The 18,593-nt window shown below is 41.8% G+C and overlaps 1 protein-coding gene across 2 annotated transcripts in view; it reads right to left on the reverse strand.

The window, feature by feature from the left end:
- zbtb16a (zinc finger and BTB domain containing 16a) overlaps positions 1 to 17,574 on the reverse strand; it is a 157,500-nt gene extending 139,926 nt beyond the window's left edge. The window contains exons 1-2 of one of the 2 annotated variants that reach the window (XM_042432275.1): positions 17,312 to 17,574; positions 12,904 to 14,230 (exon numbers count right to left, since the gene is read on the reverse strand). In XM_042432275.1, coding sequence (XP_042288209.1) covers positions 12,904 to 14,141 — 1,238 coding nt within the window. In that variant the 5' untranslated portion in view covers positions 14,142 to 14,230; positions 17,312 to 17,574. The remainder of the gene's footprint in view (positions 1 to 12,903; positions 14,231 to 17,311) is intronic. The other variant, XM_042432274.1, reaches the window with a different exon arrangement.
- Positions 17,575 to 18,593: the final 1,019 nt, after the last annotated feature.

Consider the following 18,593-nt stretch of genomic DNA (forward strand, 5'->3'; position numbering starts at 1 on the left):
GTCGTCCCCTGAAGCCCCCACCACCACCACCACCCCCACCTCCACTGTGGGCTCCTGTTTCACTCGCCAAATGAAAGGACCTACTGTAAATAACGGGGGCCTGGCTGACCCTGGCGTTTATCTGGGCCTAAGACCCCTGCATCCATCCTACTGTAACAGAGCCTGCCGCTCACAATAGACTCTCTCATGGGTGTTAGACTGTGGGCTCTCTCCCCTCTGTGCCCACTCAGAATGGGGATTAGAAAAAAAAAAAAAAAAAAAAAAAAGAAGGGCCCCTGTCAGGTCCTCCAAGGGGGTCAACCCCCTCCAAACCAGCATCACAACCCCATCCCACAGACACTTTAGCCTTTGTCCCTGTGTGAGACTTGGGAGCAGAGAAGGATCGAGGGAATGTGGAGGTGGGGCTAAAAGCCTGAGACCAATCACTCTGACAAAATGCTGGATCAAACTCACGGCTCAAAAAACCATCAAAGCTCACTGTGTGCCGAAGCCACTAAGACATTTCCACTCTTATTCAACTGTTTTCTTCTTTCTAGAACAATCTGTGTCATTTGGAGGCTTGATTTTGAAAAAATATTAGTGAACTTCTTATATCCATTACCAGACATCATTTGAATTTATGATCTTTTATAAATTTATAATCTAATCTGATTAGTCAATCAACAAAAAAAATCATCGTAAACTTAATGTTTTTGGGTTCTGACAAAATAAACAATATAAAGAAATGACCTTGTGCATAAGGTGATGGGCACAATTTTCTAACATTTTACAGAGAAAACTCAATTCATCAAGGACATTAAAAAACATGAATTGTTAATTAATGGCTATAAGATTTATGAAGAAGATGAGAAGAAAAAAAACAGTTAAGTTAGTTGATGATGACGAAATGTCTTCGCTGTCCTGTCAGCTACCCTTCCGTGAGTGTATGGGTGTGCATGTGTATGAGACAAAGAAGGAGAAAGAGAGAGAGAGGGAGAGAGAGAGACCTAAAGAGATAGAGAGGATGGTTTCGGGTCAGAGGCTAAGTGAAATATATCCCCACTCTGAGGCATGCAAGAGAGAGGATGCAGGAAGCTGAGGGCCAGAGATAAGGGTACAGACGTGGGTGATAAGCACCCAAACACCTGTTAGGGAAGCTTGAGCTGCTCGCCTCAGACCAACACTCACAGGAGGCAATAAAACACAAGCAGAGAAGGAAGAAGAGAGAAAAACAAAAAAGACGGTATACGGACAAAGCCATCAGAGAGAGAAAACTGCTGTTGTAATCTGCTTTTCTTTTTCTGAAAGGTGAGAGCAGGGAATGAAAGCTGCAGAGGGTGTCTGGGTGCTGCCGCACGTATGAGGGGGATAAAACCCCATCCTGTTTTACACCATGCCTAATGGCATATGGCGGGAGCCTACAGCATCATTTGTAAGGTCAGCGGCGAGACAGGAGTGGCAGAAATGATGCTGTTTGAGTCATGACATGTCAGAGCCACCCGCTTCAGTGATCAGTCCAGGAAATGGAATAGCTTTTTTTCCCCCCTTCTTTTACTATCCCACTCTCGCCTTTCGGGGCCCAGGGACAAACAGACAAACACAAAACAATCTTGAAGCAGTCAAGAGAGACCTTGGAGATGCCTGACAGCCCAGCAGTAAACAAGAAAGACAAGATTCATAATGTGTCAGTAGAGAAATTCACAGGCTGATTAAGGCAGGAAAACCATCTGACCAATGAAATGTTCACTATCAAATATATATCGTCAGTGGCAATCTGGATTATTATGATGTCAATTAGGGTGGTGATGTCCCTCCATAAAAAATCTGACATCTTCCAGTCAATGGGCAAGGTGATGAATGACCCTGATCTTCCTGGAAATACTAAAACAAATCCCATCTTTTCAAAACTACAAATACATGTAATTGCGGGACTTAACTCAGGGCAAACCAAATTTGATTGCATTTAAGCAAGATACCTAAATAAATTAAATTAAAACGAACTCATTTAGTATTGTCCACTTGAATTACATGCCCATACCAGACCCTAATGTAATGACTAAATCTTTACTTATAGTTACAGTAAATACATACAGTGTGAAATTTAATAATTCTTATTTAAATATATTTCATACAGTTTGGTTTGTGGCTGAAAAGTTAAATAATTCTGGGGACCTCGGTATTTCTACAGTTTTGAAAAAAATTATGTTATTTGCATATATAATAAATAATATCTACTAATGTTTTTTTTCAAACCTTAACTTTGACTGTTGCTTCGTTAAGTTCCCGTATGTCAATTAGTGTTTGTTTAATGTGTAAGTGAAATAACATCATCCTCAAAAACTGAGCATAACTATATAAATATTTTGGTGGCACAAGCAAAACTTTATAAAATAATTTTAAAATATAGTATAAAAAATATAGATAAAATATCAGAAACTGTGTCAGCAGGTGTTCAATATACAATCAGTATGTATCAATTCAATTTCATAAACAGGTGAAAAAGTTCTTTAAAACACAGAAATACACTGGCTTTAATATGCATATTTGTAAATTCACCTCTATGCATTTATTTTCCAACTAATACTCCAACATTCTTGCTCCTCAAGCAGACAAATCTTCCTGCAATTGAATTCAACCCCCACCTCACATGCAGCCTTTGCGAGGGGGCCGGCCTATCCATCATCAGCTCTCTCCCTCTGGTAATCTCTCTGGGCGTCTTCGGTCAGCAAATACATAAATCAATTATAGTTTTAAGCTTTATGCCATGATTTACCCAACTGATCCCTCCTGGATTACAGCGGAGCTTAAAACGTGTCAGTCGGTGCTAAAGCCTCAAGTCGCCTTGACATTCATTGCGCTCCTGCCACGACGCTCACCAAGCAGCATGTCAGATGCCACGAGTATGGATTTGAAAGCATTTTGAGCAGGCTGACAGGCAGATAGACTGCTCTGTGATATCACAGTGACTTTGATGATAAAATTTACATTTCTTTAAATTCTTTGATTTGAATTTCAAGACTTGTAATGTAAAGTTTTCAAAGGTTCAGGGTCTAAATTGAGTTTGTTGACTTAACTGTGAAGGAGTAATGATTTAAGATTATTTATATATGGTATGTAATATCAGTAGTTTATTTGACATTTAACACAAACTACTACATTTTGTGGACTGCTTCTAGCAACAGCCAATGGTTGCATCAACATACAGCAGCCAGTTAAAAACTGAATTTACTAACTGCACAATCCCAAGTTAAATAAGGCATTTTTGGCTAACAGTCGACAACAAATGTGAAAATCGCTAAAAAAAAATCAAATAATTATTATTACGAATAAGGTGCTAGTGGCTAACAGGCTGGCACTTAGCAACTAACAGGCTAGTTGCTAAGTAGCATAAAATATGAGAACATATACAATACTACCGCTGAAATCTTTCACTTATTTTCTATTGACTATTGTTTTATTGTCAGCTGTCAAAAAACAATATCTGACCCTATACGGTACTATATATAGTGACTACATCTGAAACTACATAGTGAAAATTCAATCATTTTGATTACAGCTATGAAGTTAGGATGCAATCAATGAATAAAGTGTAATCCACCTGACAATGACGTTTTTCAAGATATAGTTTGAAATAATCTCATACTATGACATTATATTCAGAAATGTATTCATGTAATCAGTTAATAGGTCAATATGCTCTCCTGAACGTTAGTTCTTGTTTGTACAAATCCCATGAAAACAAACAAAAATCTGCTTTTTTGATTGAAGTTAGCTACATTGTTGTAGTTATACTTAAATTAGTTTGACGAAAATTTTGTTTACACTACCTGTAACATTAAAAAAAAAAAATGCCCTGGTTGAGTCCACACAATTCACTTTTTTGAACATACAGTCAAAGATAGGTGGAAATCATACCTTAAAAAGTTATAATTTTATCATGAGATCTGGGTTTAAAAGTCATTTGTGTCATTGCGCCAATTCTTACTTGTCCTTCATACAGTGACTACATTTGTAAGTGATTACTGCAAAGATGTTTAGTGTATTTCCACTGCCAATTTTGTGTTCCCCTATATTTCAAACCACCTGTGAACATATTTGACTTGTCGCTAATCAGTCTGGGCTAATATATATATTTTGCATATTGTTTGACTACTCCATGCTAAATTAATTTCTTTTTTTGCAATTTACCAGTAACGCAATGAGCCTTTCTAAGTGTACAATAGCAGCAGTAACAATAATTATTGGAAGGTATAATGGCTGCTTTGATTTTATTTTTTTTTATTTACATGTTGTCAAGACCTGCCCAGCTTGTGAGCAGATAGTTAGCAGTAACCTAGCATCCACCTGTGGAAACATGGCTCTTAGGGCTCTGAAGAGGTGTATTTATTTGTTTATTTTATTTTATTTAAAAGGAGACAGTACAGCTGTACAGCTCAAACATAAATGTCACTATTTGATGCACTGTACCAGATTATAGCTTCCAGCTAATTTAATCTGTAGTCCCTTGGCAGGTCAGAGCAAGGAAACAACAAAATAACAGAGTAAAAACAAAATACAAAGTCATATACAAAAGAACACATTAGACACACAATACAAAACTACACACAATAGCACATCAAAAATGTATGCTTGTCAAATAAAAACAAGTCATGAAGACCATAAAATAGAATATCAACATCAGTGAGTGCAGAGATAAGCAGCTTTTAACAGACTTTTTAAGTTGGTTTTCTGATAAAGCTTCAGCTCCTCACATCAACAGGCAGGGTGTTCCACTGATTCGTGGCTGAAAGTTTCCAAAATGCAGTGCGGCAAAATGGTATGGTACAATCTCATATAGACAATATTGTGGAGGATCTAAGAGAATTTAATTGAGTGAGTGTACACAAAGTCACGTCGATTAAAAGCTCACATGGCACTGCTGTAGCCTCAGTTTCCTACCTGAGAGCTCCTTTGTGACAGGTGACGGTGGAGAGAATGGGGGGTAATTTTTATGACCAGCTTCTTAGCGTGCTGGTATCACTCCATTGGGGCCCCTTGCCAATCTCTGGCAAACCATTCAAGTGGTAACAAAGAGGCTAATTAGAAGCTCTCTCGCTGGAAGCCCGCGGAGGGCTCTGGTTTGATACTTCCCAGGGAGGCTAGGGGGCCTCTGAGGTGGCAGTGTTAGCTTTCACAAACACACACACACACACTCTCTCTCTCTCTCTCTCTCTCTCTCTCTCTCTCACACACACACACACACACACACACACACACCCACAGGACATTTGTGAGCACACTTGGTTTGGCCCTTTGGCTCTAGCACATTTGCTCATTGTGGTCGTCCTCCCTATGGTCCGCCAGAGCGATAGAATCAGAGAGGGGAAACCGACACATCTTCTTTCATGTGGCGGGGACCCGAAGAGGGGATGCTAATGGGATATCGATGGGATTAGAACCCAGAGCGTTCAGGTCCAGGAGGACGGAGGCAGAGCTCTATGAACTAGAACTAAAACCCACTCAGCTTTAGGGCCAGATCATTCTAAGTCTATTGACTTTTTTCTTTTTTAATGTTGACAATGAGACATGCACCTCGATATAGTAAGAAAGTCTACCAAGAGAAGAAGGTCTACTAAATCTAATAATGGTTTAAAAAATAAGAGAAAATAAGAGTAGATAATGCTATTAAAGCATTCTACTTGCTGAAATTCACACAGTGTGCAACCTCCTCCCCTGCCAACACTCACAGCAGCTTCTGGGAGTAGAGATAGACATCAGGAAGTTAAGGCTGATAATACATTTGCATGTCACCTGATAACTGGTTGTAATTAGTACTCCCCTTGAGCTCCCCCCCCCCCCGCCCCCTCACAACAAAACAAAACAAAACAAAAAAAAACCCACATGCTTGCATGGACACACACAAGGCCAACTTCCAGTACAGTATGTTATCCTTATCCCTCCCTCCAGACCACAAGGCCCCCACAGGGACAAAAGATAGGGGCCTCAGTGTGTTCGTTTCATAGCAGCTCCTGCCAGACCGCATCAGCAAAGGCCACGTCTGCTGAGCGCTGTTAGCCACATAGAGGCAGCTGGTCGCACCAAGTCAAGCTGCTAACTTTTATTGCACAAGCACCTCCCTCTACTCTTATCTCAGAGAGGGAGGGCGATCTAATCAGCAGGCTGATTAGATCGCCCTCCCCCCCATTGCCATAGCCACTGTCTGGATATTAGAAACCCCCCCCCCCCCCCCCCATCCTTTCTCTTGGTGGTTGTCCTTCTCAGTTAAGTTTCCTCCCGCCCTCCCATTTTCCAAAAAAAGCATCTCTATTCCCTAAAAAAAAAAAAAAAAACTGATTCTCCAGACGTGAGATGGTGACATGCCACCTGACGACATTAAAATGCTTGATCTGTACTAAGGTGTGTGTTTGTGCGTATGTGTGTAGTCCATTCCGCATGATGTAGCCCCCTGTGTTAAGTCTTTAATCGATACATCTCCCTATCCTGACAGTGAGGACAGAGCCCAGATCTGAGATCAGAGCGATGGCGGTGTAAATCTTTACGGTTCAACCAGAGCCTTTTAAAGCCTGTCTATAATTGGGCCTCAGCCAGCAGCTGCCTTGACTGCGGCTATCACCGTGGGCCCGGTCAAAGCACCAGTTCCTCAGAGGCATAAACAAACACTGTACCTCCAATAAGGGCAAAAAAAACACCTGTGTGAGGATAAAAAGAGAGACGGTGTGGATGCCAGACTTGAATGAGCCCTCTACTGTTGTCTGTGGTTGAGGTATTTCTTGGAGAGGCGTTTTAGTTGAGTGAGGCTTTTTGTGCTATTGGATTATTACACCAGCATGTACTGTACCTCTGAGTGCAAGCCGGGGAGACTTAGCTCACTGAGTGATTTCAAATAGAGGGTAATCCACTGCCATGTAATGGATGCTTTGTTGCCAGGCTGCTTTTAGGAAGCAGGAAAATGCTTGCTCAGTTTTACAGGTTAGGATCATGAGCTCGCTTGTGCTTCAGTTTTGGTTTGAATTATTTTATTTCAGACTAGAGTTAATGTGATATATTTGGACAGCAAGACTGAGACAATGAAGCAAATGGCTGACTATCATTTCAAATTTACCCATCATTTTTCCAAACTGCCAGCACCTTTCTTTCTTGCTCCTTACAGCAAAACACTGAAGTTGTGCAAAGAAAACTATCTATATACTCCAAAATATAAGCAGACATGCACACAATGTTTCTTCAGGTGTGTGTGCATGGACATGTCCAACACATGTGCAAAAAATCAAAACCATGACCTCTTGACAACAAGTTTCATTTTGCTTTTCTAGCACATGTGCAGTCTTCGCCGTCATACATTTTGGTCAACACTAACAGGTGTCTGATGGAATTAAAGTCTTACAGACCCTAGCGGACCCCCATGGCTACACTGATGCGGAAAGAACAAATTTGCCTTAACAGTTCTAGCTGTCTCTGAGCCTTCCATTCAGCTGCTAGATTAGACAGGGTCGGTCTTCATATGACAACATTAAAAGGTAAAAAAAAAAGAAAGAATAGAAGTTAAAAAATGCTGCTAGTTGATAATAAGAGTTTCCATCACTTGGCCTGTGTTGCTTCTGGTGAATGTTTCACAGTTGGACATCACAGTGTTGTTTGATGGTAGTGGCAGCTACTATGGTCACAAAATGGGTGCAGCAGTGCTTGTTTGACTGAAACCCTAGCAATGCTTTCAAACCATGAGCAGCACCATTGTAATACATCGTCACCAAGTCAGTTAATTTAAAACAGAAAAGCTCGGCCAATGTGGAGATTCTCTGCATATCTGCGAAAAGTTGGTCCCAACTGAACATTTTGCCAGTTTTTTGTTTTTTTTTTACTTTCAATTGCTAGCTAGCTCTAGTAACCCACAAAAACTATGGCAGCCACTATCAGAGCGAAAATGTATAATTTGTCTGTTCAAAAAAATGGTTTTATCATCTGCCGTGTCACCAAAAACATCCCTTCAGGTGTCTGAAGCGTCGATTTGACTACCACTTGCAAAAATCACTGTGGTTTCATAAAGCCATAAAACCCAATTTTTGGCCAAGAGCCTGGGTGGAACTAAGGAGAGATAGTAGGAAGATAAGTAGATAAGTAGGAACTACCACAGCTGATTGTGATAGGTTGAGTCACTTGACAATCGAGCAAACATGCGGTAAAACTTCTTTTCAAGCTTTAGTGTCTCCTAATTGGAGAGATGATTTTCAAATTGTAGACACATCAGAGGAAGTGAAATTACTTACAGTATTAAGATCTTGGTTTGACTTTTCAAGAGATAAAATTGGATTTTAAAGTTAGAGATTTCTTGAAGCCCGTTTCTTGTGCTCAGTTGTTCATGGTGTGAATGTATAGAAAGCATTGGTTAATGGTTGATAGTGGCCAAAGCACACAAGTGTCAATGTGTAGGGAAACAACTTGTATACCTTCCACTGGCTTCACCTCAATGTGCAGGGTATATATGTGTGTGCATACATCGTTATCACCTGCAACAAACGTTATGGGCCGCTATCTGAGCTCAATCTGCTCTTGGTTTACTGAGGAGGAGTGCCAAGGGTTATCTGTCCCACTCTGATATGCACAGATAAGGGCCTTGGGCCCGCTGTTTAAACACCTGGGGCCCGGGGTATTAGAGCGCCCTCCGTCCCCCTTTGCCACAAAAGGGGAGGAAATAGAAGAGTGAGTGCTGGCTGCTGCTGCTGAGGGGAATGTGTGTGAAAAGTAATGAACACATGAGTGTGCGCGCGTGCAGACCTTAATGCAAGGGTGATTATTTCCACCACTTCCAACACCTAACCAAATACATCCATCAATAATAAAATTAACATGAGCAAAAACAAAGAGGAGAAAAGCAGGAATTCATGGATTCATCTCATTCATGCACCCCTCACCCCTCCGCAAAAACCCAGGCTGTATTATGAAAAGGCAAAGTTAAAGCATTGATGGCTATCAGTAATGCTTAACAGCTATATGCTGGAAAAGCTCTCCTTTAAAATAGGCTCTTTTTTCACTTATGCGATGTACATTACAGCGAGGGTCAGTCATTTGCATGAGAATGGACGATTAAGTGAAAGAGATAAACCCAAGGCTAGTTCCCGTGAATTGGATGCTGTGTTTGGAATACCAAGCAGTAGTGGACTTTTTTTTCCTCTTTCCCCCGCCACTGCAGAATTAGCCCCCTGCATCATGCATTTATTTTCCCAATAATCACTCAGGCTCTTCCTGTGTTGATTATTTTCTCAGTGCAAGGGTTACTAAAATATTGCTGTAATCCTGTCTCCCTGAAGCCGCAACAACACTCACCCTTGGCTTCCTTTAAGAAATAAATCTAGGGCTTGTCAGTAGAGAAGTAAGGAAGTGGCGGGATGGACTACTGGAGGAGAGACGGTGGAAAAGTTGTCGTGGTCAGATGGGAACTACTTAGATTCAGTCAACAGAACCTCAGGTACCTATAAGGTGTGGCCCTTCATTTAGCTTGATACATTTCTATGGAGGAGAAATTAGATAAATTTTCAAATTTATCTAATTATACTAATGCCAATACAATACTTCTTTATATCTTACTTTTAAAAAGTTCTCAACTGTTAAATATTATTTTTATTTTAACGATCACTCAAGTGAACTTTAAGTGATGAATCAGACCAGACACCCAATGCCATCTTTTGGCACTGGACAGTTTTTGATACTTTTTGCTAGATTTTGGTCTGTTACCCAAAAGGTGTTAAGGTTTCGTTACCCACTTCAAGGAAGCATCTCTTGTGCTTCCGCCATCTTATCAGCCAGCCTGTCCTCACAAGAAAAACAACAATATAGGTCTAAAATTCAGGCCGGCAAAAACAACCTATGGTTACGTTTACGCCATCTAGCAGCCGTAGTAATTACGACCCCGGGAAGTGACACAGTTCAGATGACGTCGATATAAAGGTGACTTGATAAGGTGATATTTGCCATGTTAGGAGGAGGCAGAATAGGTGGATGGATTTTTTTTTTAAAAACGTAATGTTGTGGTGTTTACCGTTGCCATGACAACAAAGGTTGCGTGTAGTTGGAAGTATAAACCAAGTTTCAAGTGATTATTTTAGCCAAAACCACGATCTTTCCCTAAACCCAACCAAGTGGTTTTTGTGCCTAAACCTAACCAGACCATAACCAAAGCATTATCACACCATAAAACATTATTTTATACATATTAGTTTTGTAACGGTTTTGGAAAGCCAGAGCACATTAATAAGTTATGGCCACTAGATGGTGTAAACGTAACTATAGGTCGTTTTTGCCGGCCTGAATTTTAGACCTATACTGTCGTTTCTTTCATGAGGATGTGTTGTATCAGCATATACTTCGTATGTCCAGTCAAGTCAAGTCAAGTCAAGTCAAGTCAAACTTTATTATAGCCCAATATCACAAAGTACGCCTCAAAGGGCCGTACATATAATAAAACAGTCATACACCGCTTGTGGAGCCAATATACAATGTATTCAGTCTGGGTGGGTGTTTTTTATGATATAATCCAGGGCACAGAGGAATGAAAGGGAACAGAGACTAAATTTATACAGGAAGTAGGTGCTTTCTGGTGCATTCATTTTAACATAGACGCACACACACACACAGACACCTCACACCAACGACCTGTGCCACATCTGGAAACAATTACACTCATGTTTGACTTGACCTGCCTGCACCAAGTGAACTCTGCCAACTTTTTTATGTGTTTGTTGCAGGGGCTGCAGTGACCCTGACACAGTGGCTGTGGGGAATTGATGTGTAATTAGTCAGAGGGAACACGACTCCCCTCATCTGAAATAAAACATCTTGTATTCACATCAAAAGAATCAGCAGCTTGACAGGCTGTGCATAGAAAAGGAAGCTTGATATGCTATCAAATGAGCCACATTGGAATTTGTGAGGACACGAGGAGCGTCTGAATTATCAAGCATCTCAGGGTAGCACAGCAGACCTTTCATGTACGGACAGCAAAGCAGACAGCGGATGATGCAATGTTTGATTTCTACACTTCAGGAGGCTGTCAGGACAGCGCGTACAATATTAAACAGTGTTGTGTCGGTGTATCAACCAGTCTAAATTAACCCATTAGTATGCTATGGGGCAAAGCAGGAACATCAATGCATGAAACGGTTTGGAAATCTCCTTTGATACAAGATTTCCCAGCTTGAGCGAATTGATGAAATTCCTCTTGAAACACAGGCAACCATTTCACACGCCAGACTTTTCTCAAGACAGAGACTAGTGTAGCCTGTCCTTTAACACACTGAGACTACATTACTGCATGTAACACAGAAACTATGGTGTATTTTAAACAAAAAAGGAAGAACTGATGATAAGCTGCTCAAAATTCACTTCTAGAGTCGCTGCTTTTTTAAAGACTCATAGTCAGTAAATGCAGAAATTCCCCTTTTATTCAATTAATATCGAGCATTCATCATGACGGCTACACAAATGTGTACACCTTTAGAAATAACTTCCAACACCACAACATAAATTGCTTCACCATACAACACCATCCATATAAAAACAGAGAAAAAACACTCTATAACACAGTGCAAGGCTGCACACAAGGACACTTCTTGTTAGGGTAAAAGCCATTCTATAATATTGAGTATTTTCTAAAGACAACTTTGAGACAGATTTAGAAACTGAGGAGCTTGGACTGAATCAGTACAGTTCTTAGCCATGCATACCAAGATACTGGCTCAAGCACGAAGGGATGGGTGATGGGGTTCAAATCCTCAAGTGAACTTTAACCACTGTGCATTCCAATTGATTTAAGCAAACATCACAGGGTGAAAAGGTGGCCTTCAAGGTAAGAAAAGGCTTCTAGTCACAAAAACACTGACTGTGCAAAATCCACAAAGAAGTGATGTAAGTTCAACAAGATGTTTGTACTCTAGCTGGGTTGATAAAATTTTGCAAGATGCAGTTTACAATTACATGACACATGCAATGACATAAATGTAAATGACAAAAAATGCATTAAGAGTTTTGAAAAGTCTATAGGTGAGTTACAGTATTATGAAAGAAGTTTCCAGGCCTTAAGATTTCATTTTTATGCACTGACTGAAACAGCGCTGTGCTGGTTTACTACCACTCCTCTGTCCTAGAACTACCTCCTTGTCCCAGGTTCAGCGCTCATTTCCTGGGCTGACCGTCTACTCCAATTATCAAGCTTATAAGGGTCCCCCTTGTGCAGTTATGGGAAAGGGGAGGGGAGTCAGATCCAGGATGAGGGGGTACCACTTTAGAGAGTGTGTGTGATAGCTGCCGTCCACATCTTGTAAGGTGTGACTAATAGTCTTCGACAATGTTACGACAGCACTGCTTTGGCAGTCACCTGGACAGGCTTGGCAGTTATTGAAGGAGTGCATCTCTGGGCCTGAACTACAAGCCACACAGAACTACGGTTTGTGTCCATCAAAGGATTTCACTTACTCATACATTAAAGATGTGTGGATGGGTTCTTTTGTTGGTTGCTATGATGTCTGACATAGAAAATGATTGGTATTAGCCTCAAACAAGTAGAAGAAAATGAAAACACCCAATTCCCTCTATTCTCCGTTAACCAAGCCTCAAAGAGATGTACTTGATATTTCTTTATTCCTAAGTTGAAAACAGTTGGCTTACACCTGAGAAAAAGTTATAATAGAGTCCCTGGTAACCATAGTAATCATATATGTTTGTAATTATTTATAGTTAGGTGTTAAAAAATTCTGAGGCCAAATGACTTTCACTTTCTGTTGCACATAATGCAAACTGCCAAAGTACTCTTGCATAAACCTTTTAAATGTTAGTCTTGAAAACAAAAAAACTGTGCTAAAAGGCTGAAAAGGACTATAAATTTCGAGGCCAAAACGATCAGCAAGCAGATACTCAAAAGAAAACTTGGCTTACCTGTGTTGTTCCACAGCTTCGTTGTCTGGTAGTTCTGCACCACAAACATTGCAACGTTCATGCTGGTTCCTGCCATCTGGTTTCACGCCCACTGCAAGCTCCCCGAGCTTGCTGAAGAATTCTCTCTGGATGAAGCTCTGAGGCAGAAGACCCCCGTAGGCACTGAAGTCCATAGACATAGCCAGAGCTGGGGACATGGGGAGAGCGGAGGCCATGGATGCCGGCATGGACATGATGGCATCTGATTTATGATTGACTGGTAGGGAGTACAGCGATGCCAGATGTTTCTCTGTCATTCCAGACATTGCTTCCAGACCCATCTGGCTGACCTCAGCTTGAGCGTCGCCCATGCCTTCATCACGGACATAATGCAGCTCGCGGGCACTGGTGATTACGCTGCTCCTGGTTGGTGTTCCTGGACCATCTCGGTTCCTGTCCTCCCCACTTCGCTCTCCATTGCTGGAGCCACTGGACTCCATGTTCTGCGGGCTTTCATGGCCGTTGCCACCCATGTCCACTTGCATCATTTCAGTCTTGATTTCAGTCATCAGGTGGTGGGAGTTGCCGTGGATAAGTTGTTCACCCCCGAAGCCCTGCTGGAGAAGAGACTGACCGATGCTCATCAGGCTGTCCACAGCAGCTTTAGTGGGACTCAAGGTGGAGACACCAAAGGATGTGGAAACTGAGGGACTCTGGTCCACCATGCCAGCCATGGTGGAAACTTGCTGGGTACCTGACAGATAGAGACTCTCCATGGAATGCTTTTTGGAGTTCTTAGCTCCGTTGTGGCCTTTGCGCTCGTCATCCTCTTCTGTGCTCCCGTCATTCACATTGACCTCCACGTCATTCTCATCTGAGGACTGGATGGTTTCCAGGATTTTGAGGCATTGCTCTTCCAAATACTCAATCTCCAGGATCTCTGCTGCATAGAGCAGGTCATCTAAGTCCTCCACCTTGGCCTGGAGCGTGGCAGTGTAAGCATACTCCAAAATTTGCTGAAACGTCTTTGGTGAAAGAAAGTCCAGGGTGTAATGCTGGCTGCTGCGGTGGAATAGGATCTCAAACATTTTGCTGGTGCAGGCTAGCACAGTCCGGTGAGCGTGGAACTCCTGGCTATCTACCATGATGACCACGTCACACAGAGTCCCAGCCAGGCGCATCTGATTGGCCTTCTGCAGAAGGGCAGTGGGATGGTTGGGGTTCTGGAGTTGGATCATACCCATTTTACTTAAATCCATTGCGTTGATGCAATCCACGAAGCCGACTCATGAGGCTCGCCTTCCCCGTTCAGCAGTGTTTTTATCTATCTATGTAAACAAGATGAAACCTGGATGAAAAAACAGAAACAGAACAGCAAATGTTGTTACATTTATACTTTCAAATCCAACAAATGCAATCCTCTTTTTTCATAAACTTTGAGTCATTTTTAATGGATGGAAATGGAAAAATGTTTTTTTAAATCACTCAACACTTAAATTTTGAAAATAAAAATGTAATTAGTATGTCAATAAATTTATTTAAAGTATACCATTATTTATTTTGTAAATGGCAAGCGTGAAGAAACCATTGTAAAACATCCTGCAGGGATGGTAAACACTGGCAATGGCATTGTTCTTAAAATCAGTGGAGAGTATTGACTGTAGATTTCTGAAGGGAGACAATTTGTGAGCAGTCCAACAGGTTCACCCTGCATACCAATCAGTCCAGCATATGTTATGTTAAAAAGATATCTTCATTCGATTATCTGATGGGGATGTACACCAGTTAAACAAGTGTGAATTGTGGTTTTTCACTGCTGCTTGGCTCACAAAGACCGTCAGCAGCCTTTCTGAAATTAAATAGCATCTTACTCAGTATTCCCATCACAGACGGGAGCAGAGAGCAGCGGCCAGAAATGGGTGGAAAGGAAAGCAGGACGAGGCAAAAGCACACAACGTTGCAGCACCAAACACCTCGCTCTGTCTGCTGTCACGCATGTTGAATATCCAAAATGAATGATTGTCTCCGTGACTGCTATTAAGTTGAAGTTAACAGGGCAACATGTTGCTTCATCTCATAGCTACAGCATACCTTGACCCTAAAATAAAATAATGAAGAGGCTCAAATTAAATAAACACTTCCACCACAATTTGCACTTCAAAGAAATGATTAAGTTAACTTGATTTTTCAACTTAACAGGGGACTATATTTCTATACCTTACATTAGGAACTACAATAAAATAATGCTCTCTTCATTAATCCAATTAAATAAACAGTCTCAGTCTCAATCCATTGACCCACATCCAGGATGAGCTTACTGATGGCTAGTCTACATCTATTCAGTATATCAGGTTAATAATGACATGTTTTATCAGCTCAGTTAGTTCTTTTCATTTTGATTGATTATCTGTTTAGAAAATGTTCATTTTCATTTTCAACAGCTTCATTTTCAGAATCTTACATTTCAGTTTCAAAAAGCCAAAATTTCATTTGAAATATGAAAAGAATGAAGAGTTTGTGTATCTGAGCACTTCTTTTCCTTCCTTCCCGCTTGAGAACAATACACACAGAGACACAGAAAAAAAAGAGGAAATATCACCAGCCCTTCAACTAGACGACTTTTTAAAAATATCAATAATTCCTAAATATGTAACCTGACCGCAAAAACCTCCAACCACACAATCCTAAATCGGAATATGCAGGAGGTAAATGCTGCTGACAGCTATTGTTTGCGCTGAGGATCATGTCAGATACACAATGTTGTCGGCTGTTGGGACACTCGACAGTTTGTCTTTTGGGCACATTCATAAAATCGATATAGTCGGGAGCTGATGATGAAACTACAGGTTTTCATCTAACTGAGCTCAACCTCTCAGTCAACAGGGTCGTACCCAAAACATGCCATTATCTTTATTACAGGTATGCCAATAGCTGCGATTTATGGCCCCGTAAATGATCAATGCTTGTTGCGCTCTGTGGGCTATCAACCAAGCTGTGGCTTCTTTGGAGCACAATGTAAAGTTGCTGTTTGGGGACTTTATCGCGCCTGTTGGCGCTCTATTAATAAAGGAAGGCTACGTGCGTCTAGACAGCGTTAAAATTGGCCAGCCACAACAGACAAATTATACAGAGCGTTATGCATTATGCAAAACACCACGTACTACATTAAATACATTTAGCCAGGAGAGATTTTCTCCCCGGAGGACAATGTAGACCGCTGACAATAACCACATTAGGCCGACTTCACAGAAAGGCAGCATAATCAATGTGATCACGGGTTGTCTGCCATAGCGCGCCTTGGCGACCCAGCCACAACAAGAATAAACAGCGTTCAATATTCCAGACCATGCACGCTGACAGACACAAACGTGGAGAGAGCAAGATGGTACAGCATCTCTAAGGAGGAAAACCAGAGACATTGTGAACGTGTTAAAAAAGTAGACACTAGACAGACAGCTGCCAGGATCTCACGCCGATTCATGCCAGCTCTCCCCTGATCAACGCACAGGTGGACTTTGTTTGAGGCAGGATGAAATACTCCGATGCTGGCTTTTAACAATAAAGGAGAAGAGGGCTATGATCTAGAGAAAGGTGCCAAAAGGATAAAGAGAAAATGAGTGGAAGGGGGGGAGAGAGAGATAAGACAGTTTCGATAACAAATCAATTTGCCAATGCATGTTACCAATTCCCCACCTCACAGTGTGATGCGCGTGCTACTGCAAGCCGATTATTGATAACCAATCAAGCATCTAGCCGCCTGTCAATCAGTTGTAGTGTGACTGTACACTGACTGGATTTGGGCTTGTTTCGAGTAAAGAGACCAGTGTCCCCAGTCTTCATCATGATGTCATCACGGCTGAATGAACCACACTGGTGCGTCTGGAGACACAAGGACGGGCAAGAGTGTCGCTGTCTAAAAATTGCATAATTTCCATCAAAATGAGCAAACGCGATTTCTCCAGTAAAGTCACATGGAGCGAGGCGTCATATGTTGTCTGGCTCCCGGTGAAACAGCCAGACCTCACGTCCTCTGGTTGCGATCTCCAGCATACTAAACCAGACCGAAAGGGGGGGGAGGTGGAGGTAGGGGGGTGGGGGGGTGGGGGGTTACGTCAACCTTTACATCTCTACAATAGGCTGCGTTAATGCAAACTTAAACACCTTGCAGCGCAATCAGGTAAACACTTGTTTTCATCCAGCACTCCGGTGCGCAGATCCAACTTGCGTGCCAAAGTCGCGTTTACTGTTAACTTCAGCATGAGGTTGAACGGGGACAAGCAAAACGATCCCCGGCGCTATAAATGCATCAAAACATCCACATGGTGAATGAAAGTACACAGAGAAAACAGTGGCAGACGCATGCAGAGTAGCGGGTCTGGCACTTGTCGCCGGGAAACTGCAGCTGCGTTTAGCCCGGATTGGTACTCACCTAAGTTGCACGTTTTGATTCCGTATAGTGAAGGGGGATTGGGGCTACAGCATAGTAAGGCAGTTCGCAGTACCCGCTCTCTCAACACGCACTAACTCCTTTCTTCTCTCGCCTTAGCAAATCAACACGGCGCTGACGTCAACGTAGCCAGTCAGCCAGACAAGCAGCAGGCAGGCGGGCAGCCGGCGCAGCGCTCCAGCCCATACAAACACTGAGAAAGTGAGACACCTAGGGGGCTGTCTCATGTCAAACGGCTGTATTACAGTATGGCAGTGAAAGCTGAGCGACACTGCCCTCCCTCCAGCTGTTTGAATTCACATACAGCTTACAGTTGTTCTCAAACTCCAGCCAGGGGCAGATTATGAGATCCTATAAGGGAAAGTCAAGTATGGGGACTCCTTAAGCCCGCTTTAACAATTTTCTATCAATTAATTAAAACTACAGTCTGTGTTAAAGTGGCAGCAGAGCACAGCAGATATGAATGCAAAGGTTAACTGGGGAGAACACCTCAGCCATTCTGCATAACAAAATGAAAAGAAAAAAAAGGGGGGGGGGGGGGGGGGGGGGGGGGGTTACAATAAACGTCATCACATATTTTAAATATTCAAAAACATTTGAAAATCAGATTTAAAAAAATCAACCATGCATAAACCTGATGGAGAGAGGAGTCACAAGCAACAAAAACGTGAAGTAAGATCTTTATACCATGTTTAGTATCCTAATGTATTAAAAGTGGGAGAAACTATTTTCTTTTGTTGTATTTTTATCCAACATCATAACACTATATTGCCCTTGTCTCCCTGTAATGCTTCATCCACTATACTAACAGTTATTTTAAGGTTTCTCAATACAAGCTACTGCTACTATTATTAATACATTTGACAATATTTAAATGCAAAACCATGAAAGACAGAACAGAACAAAGAACAGATTATATAAAGTGGGTCAGAAGATCAGTATGGAATTATTCTACACATCACCCAAGTGTAAATGTTACATAAGTACACACCAAAGTTTTGCAGGCTGCAGACTCATCACCCTTCAGTGATGAAGCTGGCATGGACCGTCCACAGCAAGACGTCACAGCCAAGCGAGGGTCATGTGACAGACAGGTATGTACCTCAACCTGAACAGATGCAAAAGCCATGTAATAGGCCACATGACCACATATGACAACAGATGGGTCAGTCGTTAAAAAAGGTTCCAGTGCCATCCGATGGCATGGAAGCATCAGTCAACATTGTAGTGTTAACACAGCAAAATTCAACATACTAACACTTGC

The sequence above is a fragment of the Thunnus maccoyii genome, chromosome 13 (assembly GCF_910596095.1).
Source record: "Thunnus maccoyii chromosome 13, fThuMac1.1, whole genome shotgun sequence".
NCBI classification, from domain to species: Eukaryota; Metazoa; Chordata; class Actinopteri; order Scombriformes; family Scombridae; genus Thunnus; species Thunnus maccoyii.